At 40.7% G+C, this 13,630-nt stretch overlaps 1 protein-coding gene across 1 annotated transcript in view; it reads right to left on the reverse strand.

The window, feature by feature from the left end:
* bcr (BCR activator of RhoGEF and GTPase) overlaps positions 1-13,630 on the reverse strand; it is an 83,298-nt gene that overhangs the window by 15,941 nt on the left and 53,727 nt on the right. Inside the window, exons 4-8 of the mRNA XM_006788744.3 lie at positions 12,057-12,242; positions 5,467-5,574; positions 3,656-3,713; positions 3,486-3,538; positions 2,842-2,976 (exon numbers count right to left, since the gene is read on the reverse strand). Of these exons, the coding sequence (XP_006788807.2) occupies positions 2,842-2,976; positions 3,486-3,538; positions 3,656-3,713; positions 5,467-5,574; positions 12,057-12,242 (540 nt within the window). The remainder of the gene's footprint in view (positions 1-2,841; positions 2,977-3,485; positions 3,539-3,655; positions 3,714-5,466; positions 5,575-12,056; positions 12,243-13,630) is intronic.

Raw genomic sequence — 13,630 nt, forward strand, 5'->3', positions numbered from 1 at the left:
AAGACAGAGAGGGACGTAGTAGCTCTCGACAGAACAGATGTCATGCAGCAGTTTCTAGCTGTAGATAGACGGCGAACCATGTGACATATCACCACAGCAGCTCCACTGCAGTGATCTGTTGTCGAGGCACGCACTCGCTGCCTATCCCACAGCACATTACGATCACATTTTGATCCCTGAAATAACAATCTAATAGAAACTAATTCCCACTGAAGGATATAACTATTCATCACGAGCTACACAATCAAGGTTGTGATCACGACCAAGTGCTGTGATAGATAGCTTCCGGATGAACTGCTTACTGTCTGTCTGACAGCCATCTCTACTGGAAACTGTCATCTACATCTGTCAGTTCAACCACAACAAGAGGATAACAAGAGGATCCCTAAAAAAACCAAAGAAAAACTCATTATGCCTTCTTCTCTTCTGCCCAGGTCTATTTGCCTAATCAGGATTATACTGTCCCAGCCACTGTTGAGCAGTGTACACACACATCTCTCAGTCTCCATGTGTTTGCATGGGGACTCAGATGTTCTGTGAAGTTGCTCCACATGTAACATTACCCCTGGAGGATACTTCCTATCTAGAAAACAAACAACCAATCAAAAAGCTCTGTCTATGTCATACATGTGCCAGCTTACATGCTGTCAAGTCAGTTTATTTTTAGAGTGTTGCGCAGCAGTTTGAAGATTTGACACATCAGAGGGAACCGGTGCTAAAAAATGTGAATCTGTACTGTAAGCATGCACATTAACATTACAAGCACAGGATATCATTATCTGGTCTTTACATGATCGTTAAAGCTGACGCTTCAAACACCATGTAGCCAACGGTTATGGGACAAAAGATATGTAGATGTGGCCTCTTTCTGCTACTAAAAAACAACAATAAAATATCTAAAAAGTCATGAAAAAAAGGCTTAATTTAGATTCTTGCACTGAATATTTATAGAGCTGTTCGCGACTGCTTCGATGTAATGTGTAGCTACATTTCTAGGAGGTGCACATTAGTTTATGATGTATATTAAAGCGCAGGGTTTCAGACCGGTTTGTGGTAGCCGTGTATCTATTACGTAGATTTAATGCAGATGCATAAATGCACTATTTCACAGCCACCATGCGGATGCAGGCAGAAATGAGAATATGGGAAGACGAGCTCATTCATTTTATCGAGCTTCTTTGCTCTGCAACTAGGAAAGAAAAAAAAAAGACATCTTTAACAAACCAGCCGTCTGCGCACATCAGATGACATTTTCACAGCATGAATCTTCGGAGAAACGCGTCTCTCTTTTTTCCTTGTAAAAACTGAGCAGAACGTCAGCAGCGTAAGTGTGGAAAGAGAGCGACATCGGGCGGAGCACGCCGACGCAGAGGACGCCGATTAAATATTGACCATCTCCTGGAGGTGCCTCGCTGACAGCGCGCAAGCACTGGCGTGAGTTTACAAAAGGTCTGTGTTTATATTTAGAGTAAATGCTTAGAGGGCCACACTGCGTCTGTGTGTGCATGTGTGTGTGTGGTTTTTTTATCTTGTACAAAAAATTCGGGACACGTTTGTTTATTAACAGCGAGAAGCTGAAGGGTCTAGATGACTGTGTACATTTAGCTCCACTCACATCAGGAGCATTTTTTTCCCCCAAAGGAAAACAGAGCCGAGTGAGCGACATCGTTTGCATTTTAATTAAGCAGTTTGTGTTTGTGTCGCCCCCCACTCATGTGGCCAGGCCAGGACCTCTGGGGGGCACCTGTTTTGCTATGCTCCTGCATGCCTCCAGTGACTAAAAACACAGACTGCTCACAAGCAGATTTCAGGTCAGATCATAATTGAGCACTCTGACCTGTTTCCTTTTGTTCTCGCGTCCTCTCATTATGGCATAACAGCAGAAGAAAGGAAAAACATTACGACTGCTGAACTGAAATAAACTTAAATGTAAACCACTGTGACATGTATGTGCAGTCCGGAGTCTGTAAATTCAACAAGGAACTGAAAAAAATCATATCAAGTCTATCGCATGCTCCATCCATAGCGAGGCACAATATAATGAGCCTCATTGATTTCCATGTGCTGCTTTCATGTATCCATGATAAAAATTTCATGATTGTGGTATGGCGGTGTGGAGATGGAAATGGGCGCCTGGAGGGACAGGTGGGTATATATGTTCAAAAGCAAACAAGACCAGGAGAATGAGAAAGCATGTGAAGCTCTGCGTGTGCGTGTGTGTGAGGAAAGGGTGCGGTAATGACCTCCCGGTGAGTGAGGGAGGAGCCTTTTTGCTCGCTCCCTCCCACAGTCAATTTATGAATAATTAACTTGGAATCTGCCAGTCAGAGCGGACTGGTTGCTCATTACAAGGCATTATGTACGGCACTGTCACGCAAGCTATCAATCAAGAGGCATCCACTCGTGTGCATCAAGCCATCTCCAGGGATGAGAGAGACAGCGGGGCGGGGGTGGGGGCGGCTGAGATCAAGTGTGTTAGCGTTAGGGGAATTGCTCTCAACTAGACAACCCTGGTATGACCATATAAGGACATGGGCTCTGCTTTAGGCTGCAGATTGGTGCATCTGGTAGACCCCTATGGCAGTAACTTCAAGGTCATTTAGAGGGTGTACCGAACAAGCACTATGTGAGTTTTGATTTAATTTAATGTAATTTCATTTCATTTAAACAGAATCAAGTCAAAGATGTGTCCTTAATGTTACAGTTTATTAAAGTCATAGTTACAATTTCGAGACAACAGAATATACCACACCTCCTATGAGCTGCTCAAGGCAATAATTGGACCAAAGAATGACATCAGCTCAGACCTCAGCCTGACTTTTAAACCTCTGTAACACTCACCTCTCCTTTCTTGAAAGTCTGGCGACGGGACGTCGTCTCCTCATTGATGCTAGACAGAAAGTTCTGGGAGATCCGCAAGGCATCCTGCAGAAGGGGGTGGTCCGGGTGGCTGATGGGTGTGTGTTTGAGCAAGTCCTAGCAGTACAAGGAGAAACATTGAGATGCAGAAGCATATATTCAGGTGCATGCAGTCCACTTATAAAGTTTCAGTATAGCAAATCTTACTTATTACGAGTTAACTATAATCCTCTTTTCCTTTTAAGTGTTACACACACAGTCCAGCCATACTCTTTATCAAAAAACACCACAGTCCAGGAAATGTATGGATGAGTCACACAGCTTTATGGCTCAATGTTTCTACAATAAGATTTCACAGATTCAATAAACTAGAGACCCATAGACCCGTTCAGTACAATAAAACAGCTGGAAAAAAAAAAAGACGGGCAGTCAGGTTTAAAAAAAATAAAAATAATAAATTCTAAGCAATTATGCTAACCAATGACAAATGAAACACAGGCTGTTCTTTGATCATCCAACGCATTCTTTCATGGTTTCATTTGTGAGAAAACGTCACAATTCCCAAAATACAGTAGAACACAGTTATTAATGAGCATCGCTGGGCCTGCACGTTCTCTATTACTTACATGAAGTACCAAAGTGCTGCGTGTCACTCTGTCCACTGGTTTATAAAGCAAAGCTATAAACGAAAAAAGAGCAGATAACAGACAGATTTTTTACTGAGCCCATTTGCAACATATAGACAATAAAAATGTTTACACAGAAGGGGTGTAAAGTGTGGCACGAGATAGCTGACCTTCTAGTGAGTTCTTGCCTGTCTCCTTACAGTCCTTGGGGCTCCTCACCTTCAGGTTCTGTTTGGGTACAAAACAAAGGTGCAAACAGTGGCTTAAAAATGTATAAAAAGACCTTTAAAAGTCTCTTCAGTGACAAAACACGATGAAGTTACTATCTTTTCATTCTTTAGCTTTAAGGTCATCCACTTCCAAATTAATTATGCAATACTCAGCAGATTTTCCCCCCACCATCTCGCTCAGATGGCTTCGAGTCATGCATCATTACTAAGACCATTAACAGCCCTCGATGATGAACTCCCCATATGCATGTAGATACCAGCCTCCACTCTTGACTACTGGTCCTCAGAAAACACAGACATGTGCTGATGATGTGTGAGAAAGAAATGGCATGAGAACTAGTTTAACTCACAACTGCAGTTTTCTTCCACATAATAAAAGATCATTATTTAGGATCAATATATTTTTTTCTGTTTAATTCATAAATAGCAGTTTAAAAAACACTTCTCCTCAAATCCCCCTCAAAAAATCTAAATCCTTGGCTGCCGTTCAAACAGAAATATCTCAAAATGTATGACGAGAGCTGCGATGTTGCTGGAGCTTTCACATTTCCTATCTATGTTGGACGGCCTCAGTACAACACTCTACTGGGAGACGAGAAGTTTAAACCGGATTTTATATCAGCTTTCAAAGCTAGATTTGAGGCCAGAGTATAATATCTTCTCAGCCCATGAAGCGTTTGGAAACTCAAGTTTAGATAAAAAATACTTCGATTTATGAGACTGTTTCTACACCCTGTACAGGAGAGCTCCTATTTTACAGGTGCTCTAATTGCAGATGAAGCCAAATAGAGGCCTTCACCAAAGAAAACTGCAGAAAACACCATCCGCTATCCTCAAACAATAATATACGCATGGGCACACATCACATCTTGCCTCTGGCTGCATTTGCACAGAAATATTCAGCAGAGCATTAAAATTTAAATGCAAGGGAATTATAAAAGCTGTTTGGGTGAACGATGGCAGTGTGTTTTGCAAGTGCATTTAATCGGGAACAAAAATGTTAAGCAGTGACTAAACTGACTCTTTCAGAGTCTACAACACCTCTTAGGCAATGTTCATTGACTGAACACACTAATTGAACACAGCTGAAGGTTAGTCATCATTTTCATTCTGCGTTGTCTCCAGCTGCACAAGCAGCTAGGTGCATTTTTGCTCTTCTTGTATAAATAGGTACAGAGCTAAGGAAGGTTTATGTTAACATCATGTAGAAATAATAGTAATTACCCCAACCCCAGCAGAGCTTTACCATCACAAACTGCTCTATGGCTCGAGTCATGACAACAAAAATGCGATGCAGTATCAATTCATACTGTGTTCAGTTAATTTTATCACTTTGGTCTGTGATTGGATTAGTGAGGTAATGTTTTTCATCATCAGATGCTGTTATATCACCACATTAGTTGCATAGAATAAAAAGGTTAACCTAACAAAAATAAATCAAGTGATGTTGCTGAATGTTATTATCCCAAAATTTCTCAATTTCAAGTTATTTTCACAGAAGGTTGAGTAAGTTCAAATTTGGAGATACTAGCCCGATATTTTGACTGCCTTTTCAGTGCTTCCAAGCTTTCACACTATTCTGAAGTGCAAAAGGAGAAGACTTCTTAAAAGGAGAACAGACACATTTTTATAGAGCTTTATAATCCTTGTAAAGCATTGCGTAGCACATCAAGGGGGGAAAAGCACAAGCCTCAGTTTGCTGGTAAATAGGAATCAAGTGACTTAACTGTTGTTTTTACTCGCTTGCTTACCTCAGAAATTTCAGCAAACTGCGTGTTAGCCTGGCAGCACTTCTCCGCCGTCTCCACAGCAAGCTCATAGTTGTCCACAAATGCCCGGTAAACCCCTAACTGGCTGGCCTGAGAGAGAGAGAGCAGGAAAAAAACTTTAATTCGCAGATCAGACATACTTAAACTGATATACAGTGCAGTTTCGCAATGCAGTGACAGTGAGCTTGAACAACCTTTAAAAAGCTTCTATGTTGGAGGATTAAATAAGGGCAAACTATCTTTCCTGAGCTTTCAGACTTTAAGTTAGAAATTCAGACACACAAAAATACCCGAAAGTCTTCTGTAGTGTATTCCAGACAGTGCAGTTATACTTGTCTGCACTGCTATTGTAATGCCCACAGGTTAAGTAATGAGTAAGTGGGGGAAAAAAATTCCAGCACAGACGTCCGAAACACTGGACAAATCTGTACAAAGTGCATTTGAACTGTAACACAGAGTCTGTTCAGCTGTGTGTCCCAGGGACTGTACTTGAGCGGCAGACAACTGAACAAAACAACCGGCGAGAGACAGATCACAGCTACAGCGTGTAACCGTGGTGGTCTCTGCAGCACATTGCCATAGCAACCAGCGAGCCCCGCACTGAGCTTGGGTGAGTAATTAATGATTGGTGTAACAGAGGCTATGAAAGCACGTTTAGTGAGCTGTGTGACTGAATAAAACTCCATCGAACGTTGCCTGTCAGCGCTGCAATCCATCTCTGCCGCGAACAAAAGGACAATCAATTCTCCAGAACAAAAGCCGATGGATGCGGACGGAGTGCAGTGGAGATTTGTGCCTCGACGCAGACTCTCACACACCTCTAAAATGATTAGCATGTACGTAAGCATGTCTTACCTGAGTGCACTGAGCAGAAATTAATGCATTTAAAGCATAAAACACCTAGCACTTTACTGCATTTGAGACCTTTTTAGCCTGTGTGAAGCTTCAGACGTTTGGTTAGACTATTCTACACATCATTTGCATCACTTGTAATCATAATATAGTACTTTTTGGGATTACACTTGAAGAAATACGCCATTTGATTTTTAGTAAGATTGTGAAAAAAGACAATAGTGTTTTAAGAACTTTATCTGAAAGTAAAGAAGGTGAAGAACAGACTTAATGCACAGACACAAGGCATATTTACATGATCACAGCTGAGGCACATCACATCAACAATCTATGGACTGTCTCCAAGGCTTTCAATCTCAAACTCGTTTTGAGATTTTATTAAAGTCTAATTCACTTCTTCTAGAACTTCAAATGGCTCTGTGCACCACAAGTTTGTTCGTGTGTCACCAGTCACACCAGATTTGATTACCTGGTCTGAGCCCGTCTGAAAAAGGGCTCAAAAAAAGACAAAAACATGAACACAATTACAATTACTGTGATTACATCTTTTAGTTTTGGCTGACCAGATGATGTCTCCAGTATCAGGTGTATAATGATGTGGCTACTAGTAGTTACCCTTGTCCTGTCAAGATACCCTTAATTTCTTTATATTTTGCCTCCAAAGAACCAGATTTTTCTATTTTGAAAGTTCCTCAGGCTTTCCAAAAATCTTTTCTTTGGACATTGGCCGCGTTTTCACTCATTTTCACTTCAATCCTTGTAACTGACCATTTTCAGAGGAAGTTTTTTTTGGAAGGGGTGACCACTAATCAAGCATAAAAAGACACCACCAACTCAACTATCCACAAATATCTAGCAGCCTGTCGCCAAAACACATAATTTCTACAAAATGTAAAAAAAACACATGATGGCAGGCATGAAATGGTATTTTAGCACTAACAAGTTGATTCCCAAAGACCTAAAAAGTCAGCATTCGCATGGTGTGCAGAGTGACATTTAAAATCTGAGGAAACTGAACAAGCAGAGGACAGAAGAAGTGGCAGGCCTGACAGAGTCCTGTCACAGGACCTGAGAGATGCATATAGCCCTTCAGTTCACCCATCTAATATTTGCCAAAGCCTCATCAGCATCAGTGCAAGAGTGACTTTCAAGAAACCATTCTTAACAAAGAGAACAGAGAGAAAAGGCTGAGCTACCTCAAATTACAAAAGAAATGGAGTAAACATCGATGGTGACAGGAGTGATGAATCCAAATTTTACATTTTTGCTTCAAATCACCATTATTTTGTCATGATAGAAGTAAAACAATGAGTGTTTACAGCCATCTGTAAAACACAGCGGAGGGTCTGTTGTGGTTTGGGACTGCTTTTCAGCCAGCGGGGTTGGGAATTTTGTTAAAATCGATGGAAATATGAAAAAGGTATCAAATCTTGATGGTACTGGAAAGTGTCTGATTGGCAACAGCTTCATTTTTCAGCATGAAAACAATCCTAAAAAAAACGACAATGTCTATGTATACATAAAACATACATTTATTTCCATATGTGTTTGGACCTTTCAGTAAACTGGTGCACCTATTTTCCAGTCTCCAAGCAAAATATAAAGAAATATGGAGCAGGTCAAAGATCTTTGCACAATCCCAATGTTTTACATGGCAAACAAGTGAGACTCCATTTAATTTAAAGAGAATACAGGCTTTACAAGCCTCGGCATGAGGCCTGACTCTGAGCAAGGCCAGGTGATTTGTGACTGTTTTTACTTTTTAAATATAAATATATATGAGGCTTCATGTATTTTGTTGACCTAGATGTTCTTCCACTTTTCCACAATCCTTACTTAATTAATTTATTAACCTAAAACATCTCAAACTGAGCCTATTCGTCCTTTTAAATCTTTTTTTTAATTCATGGGGTGTGAGAGCTTATTACGTCAGGAATGCAGTCACAAGTTTTCTAAACATTGTTTACACTTGTTCAAGAGTGACAGATCTCGCTTTGTGTGTCCAAAACTATTTACAGCTCTGAGGCAACATGCTACGTGCCACTAGACTGGAATTTGCACCCTATTAACTGTGTTTTTAAATCAGGTTCCCACAGATGCATTTTCAGGCAACAAAACTGTCTCAAAATGTGTTTCACATTCACACACAGAAAGAAACAGCAAAGAGGAAGGTGAGGAGTAAAGTAGCTTTCATAGTCCTGCAATCCCCAGTCCTGCCCTGGGCCACACAATCTGCGACACAGCGGAAGCCATTCAGAGCGTGACAGTTTGACTGTGTCTGCCAGCCACTTCCACACACAACAGCACTGAGGCTTACCAAATGCAGCTACAGTATCATAGCAGAAAATGCCTTTGGGTGATGAAAAGAACTGCTTAGGTGTCTGGATTTTTCACTTCCGGATTTGTCCCTTTGTGACAGTATGTGTGTAATCCACAGTGGAAAACAACATTAAGAAAACAGCTTCATGACAGACTATGGTCATTATATGAGGAAGCTGAATTTGCCCTCAGTTAGTTAGGCCTTCTGACACATATGAGAAAGACAAAATTAAAAAAAATCAGTGTAGTCTATGTCGACATAATAATACAAGAACAGACAGAATGAAAAAACTTTAATTTTGTTTTAAGTTTAATGAAAGAATCTAGTCCTATGGTGCTACCTCAGTGCTTTGAGTGCCAACACCAGTACGCTGACATGCTCACAATGAAACCACCAATATGCCACAATATTTCAGTTTATCAAGTTAGCAGGCAACACTTGCTCATCAGGTCTAAACACAAAGTGAACTGAGGCTTGCAGTGAACCAAAGTGAACCAGAGATTTTGATTTGATGGTGGCACAGACGTTATTATACTTTTTCACATACACAGTGCATGCATTTGTAAAACGATTCAATTTTTGTTCTGTTTTTTCTTCATTATTCTTTCTAGGCTTCAGTTAATGTCTTTGAAGTTGCTGCTTTTCAGCAATTGCTAATTGATTAAAGTCAAAATAAGTCTTGAGGTAGAAATCATGCTCCTCACTAAAGATTGATAACAATTATGACTTTTTGTCAACGGGGCTGATATACTGGTCGGTAATAGCCATTTGCTGATATACCATTATCAGCATTAATAATGACCAACAAATAAAAATTAACAAAATTTAAAAAATTGCCAGGAGAAACACCCTTCAATCATGTTATGAGCGTTGTTGCAGTTCTTTGTCCACCAGAGGGCACTATACAACTTCCCTATTGACCCACAGGTTTGGAACACTACAAATACAGCCAGCTGATGGCTGGAAGGTGGAGCTTAAACAAGTAATTTCCTGTGACAATAAAATTATATTTCTAAATTGCACTGTCATACTGTCTTAGTGAGGACTCGTAAATAACTACACGTAACAAATGTTGGGGAAATCTGTTTCAAACCTATGGCCAATTTAGGATTGCCAATTACTCCAAAACATCCATGTCTTTGGATTGTGGGAGAAATCAAATCCAACGGCCCAGGCTGGCCGTTGGATTTGAACCCAGGACCTTCTTGCTGTGAGACACCCGTGTCTTACAGCAAGAAGTGTTTACTTTAAAAAATACTCTTGAATTTCTTTTTTTCTTAAAATTCATGCTGAGCTTCTCCTAAAAGGCTGAACAAAATTTCACATCAATCCATTCAAAATTAAAAAAAAAAAAAATCAGTCTGGCTCTAGCATCGAATATTATCAGAGTCACAACAGTACCATGGCCGAAAGCAAAAATATGTCATCAGATTTTTTTGTTTCTTCTGCTCAAAGACAGTTTATCAGTTTGCCTGGCTGTCTTCATGGTGCAAAGCCTTAACTTTGTTGCTGTGTGTGAGGGAGCAGCAGAAACATGAGCATGATTCTGCCCTATTTTCAGTCTTCAAACACTATTCTCTGACAGTCATGCTCATAGCCTGTCACTGATGCTTTGGCACTTCCTCTTTTCTCTCCGATTCTCGCCTTCTTCCTTCTGATGTTTTACGATTCGTAAGCCTGTCTCTCCTCAAAGATTTCAGAGTCATGGCAAGACAGCTCTATCACAGTTGCAGCAGCCTAAATCTTCTTGCCTAGTCAACTCCTACCTCCTCTCAACCCTCCCTACCCCCCGGTCCTTGTCTGTATCACCTCCTCTCCTCTCAGCTAATCCCCCTCCCGCCTTCTCTTTCTAATGCAGACTGTCATCCAACATTTTCTCCCTTTCCCCCCCTCTTCAAGGCTCAGCATGGTCACCTTTTGACTTTTATTAACTATAGTCTGGAGAAGGGAAGTGTGTGAGGTAGTAAATGTATAAGCATAAGAGCATCAATATAAAGATGTCTATTTACAGTTTCAGTGTTAGTAACAATAGTTACTGTAGCTACACCAGACTGTCCAGGTGGGGAAAGAAAGAAAAAACACAAAATGAAAACGAGTGACGTAATTGCTGAGCCAGACAAAGAAGCTCTCTAAATATATGGGCAAACTAGCACCAGTCTATGGAAATACTAGCTACACCTTCCAATTTAAGTTCAAATGAAATCTAATATAGTCAAAAATGACGTTCTTAATTGACATAATCCTCTGGGGGGCCCCAGAGGTCAAATTTGCCCTTCATTCAACCTTGCTCTGCAACCAGTGAAGAAGTCATTATTCTACTGGTGCCTCTTTGTGTCTTGTAGGATGCCAGTCTGCCAGATTTAACATGCAGCGTTCCTTTCAAACACATCTCACAGCTAACAATCGCTCTGCTCAATAATTAACATCAGAACCATGTCATCTCTTTAATGTTAGAGGTGACCGTGAAGCGGTTTTGTTAGATAGAAGTTCAGTGTGAACAAGAAGGATGGATACAACAATTTGATGGACTGGATTTTCATGTTTGCTTATTTGACATGAAGACAAAACCAATTAAATCCTTATTTCTTAGCCAAGCCACAAGGGGCGCCTCCCAAGATAAGTTAATGAGAATAAGATGGAGGGAGAGAGAGAGGCTCCTATTTATAGCAGCTTCTTCTAGACATGAAACACACAGTGCTGTGATGGTCTCAGCTGCCTGAGGCAGAAAGGCGGCATTGTGAAAGACGCTTGCACCTCCCTCAGTGCGTGTGTGTGTGTGCGTGTGTGTCCAAGCACAAGTGAGTCAGAGGGGGAGAGGGATAGAGAGAGACAAAGCAATGGAGGGAGACACGAGTGGGAAAGGAGCAGTATTTCTAAGAGAATTAACAAATGATTCATTGTGGGTTAATTGACCCATTGTGAAAATGATTGAACAGACCCAGTGTAGATTTGGCCCTGACATCCTGGGAAGGACAAAAACGGCTGTTTAGGTGGAAAAAGATGATTCAGAATCAGTTTGTTTGGAATTTAATATGATAATAAGAGCTTTACTCCAAAAAATCAAATTACTTTTACTATTGGTTTAAGAAATTCAGCTTTTCATGGAAGCCTTCCGATGGAAGAAATAACATTACTCTGAGTAATGGAGCCCTAGTGAACCCTGTTGGTTTGTTTGGGGTCAGAAATGCAGCTGTAGCTGTTCTTATCAGTGCTGTCAAGTTTTTTTGAGTGGCCCATATTGTCAAGTTTTATTAGGGGTAATGTCAAGCAGTTACACAGAGGGACATTTCTGCTGTCAAGGGTACACACTCTAACAAACACCCTACAACCCCCACCCTCATTTCTCTCTTTGGCTATGAGCTCTAAAGGTGCACTAAAGGTAACTACGCTCCAGCCTTACTAGTTTCTGGAAGAGGTCCCCGACTCTCTGATGGTGGCTCCACTGCTGTACACGAGGCAAAAGTCCATCGTAGAACTCTTTGTGGATCTCGTAGAGCTCAGGCACTTTGAAGAAGATGGTTTCTATCTGGGCCACGGTAAGCACTGGTTGGGATGTTGTAGCAGCAGCCTTCAGAGGCTTCATGGGCTGAGGAGGAGCAAGAGAGCAGATATAAATTTATTTTATTGTGTTTATTATGTTAGAAGCATTTTAAATTATCTTATAGAAAAAATAAAAAATATGACTAGATTAAGTGACTGTTATATTGCACTACTATAATGTATGAACTAATTCAGATTTAAAGTAAACAGTAAAAGACTTTTACAGGTTACACTTTGGTATCACATATTCTACACCAAGGTGTCTTTTGTTTTAAGTATGGTACATTTTTCTTTGTCATACTCATCAGTATTAAAACAGCAACAAGGAGGCTTTACAGGTTTTACTGCTACCTTACCTGCCTTATCTGATCTGGGATAACCAGTAACATGTACGGTATTGTTAGGATACAATTACCGACCACTGTATTAGGCACACCTTTTCAAATCCTTTTATGCCTGAAACAAACATTTAGGCATGTAGACACACTCAGGATGACCTGCTGAAGTTCAAACAGAGCACCGGAATAGAGAAGAAAGATGATTTTATGACGCTGAACGGTTGTCGGTCGCAGAAGAGCTGGTGTGAGAGTTTCAGATGCTGCTGATCTGTTGATCTGATCTTAGATTTTCTCACACAACCGTCTCTATTGTTCACAGACAATGGCCCAAAAGAAGAGAAAACGTCCCATGAGCTGCAGTTCTCTGTGTGAAAATGTCCCGTTGATGTCAAAGATCAGAGGAAAATGACTGCTTTGAGCTGATAGGAATAGCAACAGTAACTCAAATGACTACTTGTTACAATCAAGGTAACAGAACAGCCGCTCTGAAACTTTGAAGCAGATGGGCTACAGAAGCAGAAGACCTCACCGGGCGTCACATCTGTGAGCTAAGAACAGGAAGCTGAGGGTACAATTTACACAGGCTCACCAAAATTGGACTACAGATGCCTGCTGTGATGAATCTCGATGCCAGCAAATTCCTGTAAGGAAATTGACGATACTATCGGAACAGATATGAGGGAATGTACAAAGAAGTGGAAAAACTAGGGGGACAAATATTTCTGCCCCTGAAAAAACCTTACCACAACAAAGAGCAGAAACCCAGGAAAGAAAAAAAAATCAAACAACGTTGTTTGTATTTGCTGGCACTGCATATAAAACACCGGGACACAACCACACGCTTAATTAACACATATCCACCATGCATAAGGATAAATGCCGGCAAAGACATAAACCACTGGAGTAGGTTACGTCACAGACTTCACAAAGATTCCCTGCAGAAGTCTAAACCAGAGCTTAGTACCTACTCAGCAGTTTTTAAATGCCTCAGTGTGTTTATCTTCTTACTGGTATTTCTAGCAGCATTACTGCACCATGTCACAAAGCTCAAATCATCACTTGTTTCTTGAATATGACAGCTCACTGTACTCAAATG

This window comes from Neolamprologus brichardi, chromosome 7 (genome assembly GCF_056152115.1).
Source record: "Neolamprologus brichardi isolate AB-2024 chromosome 7, ASM5615211v1, whole genome shotgun sequence".
NCBI lineage: Eukaryota > Metazoa > Chordata > Actinopteri > Cichliformes > Cichlidae > Neolamprologus > Neolamprologus brichardi.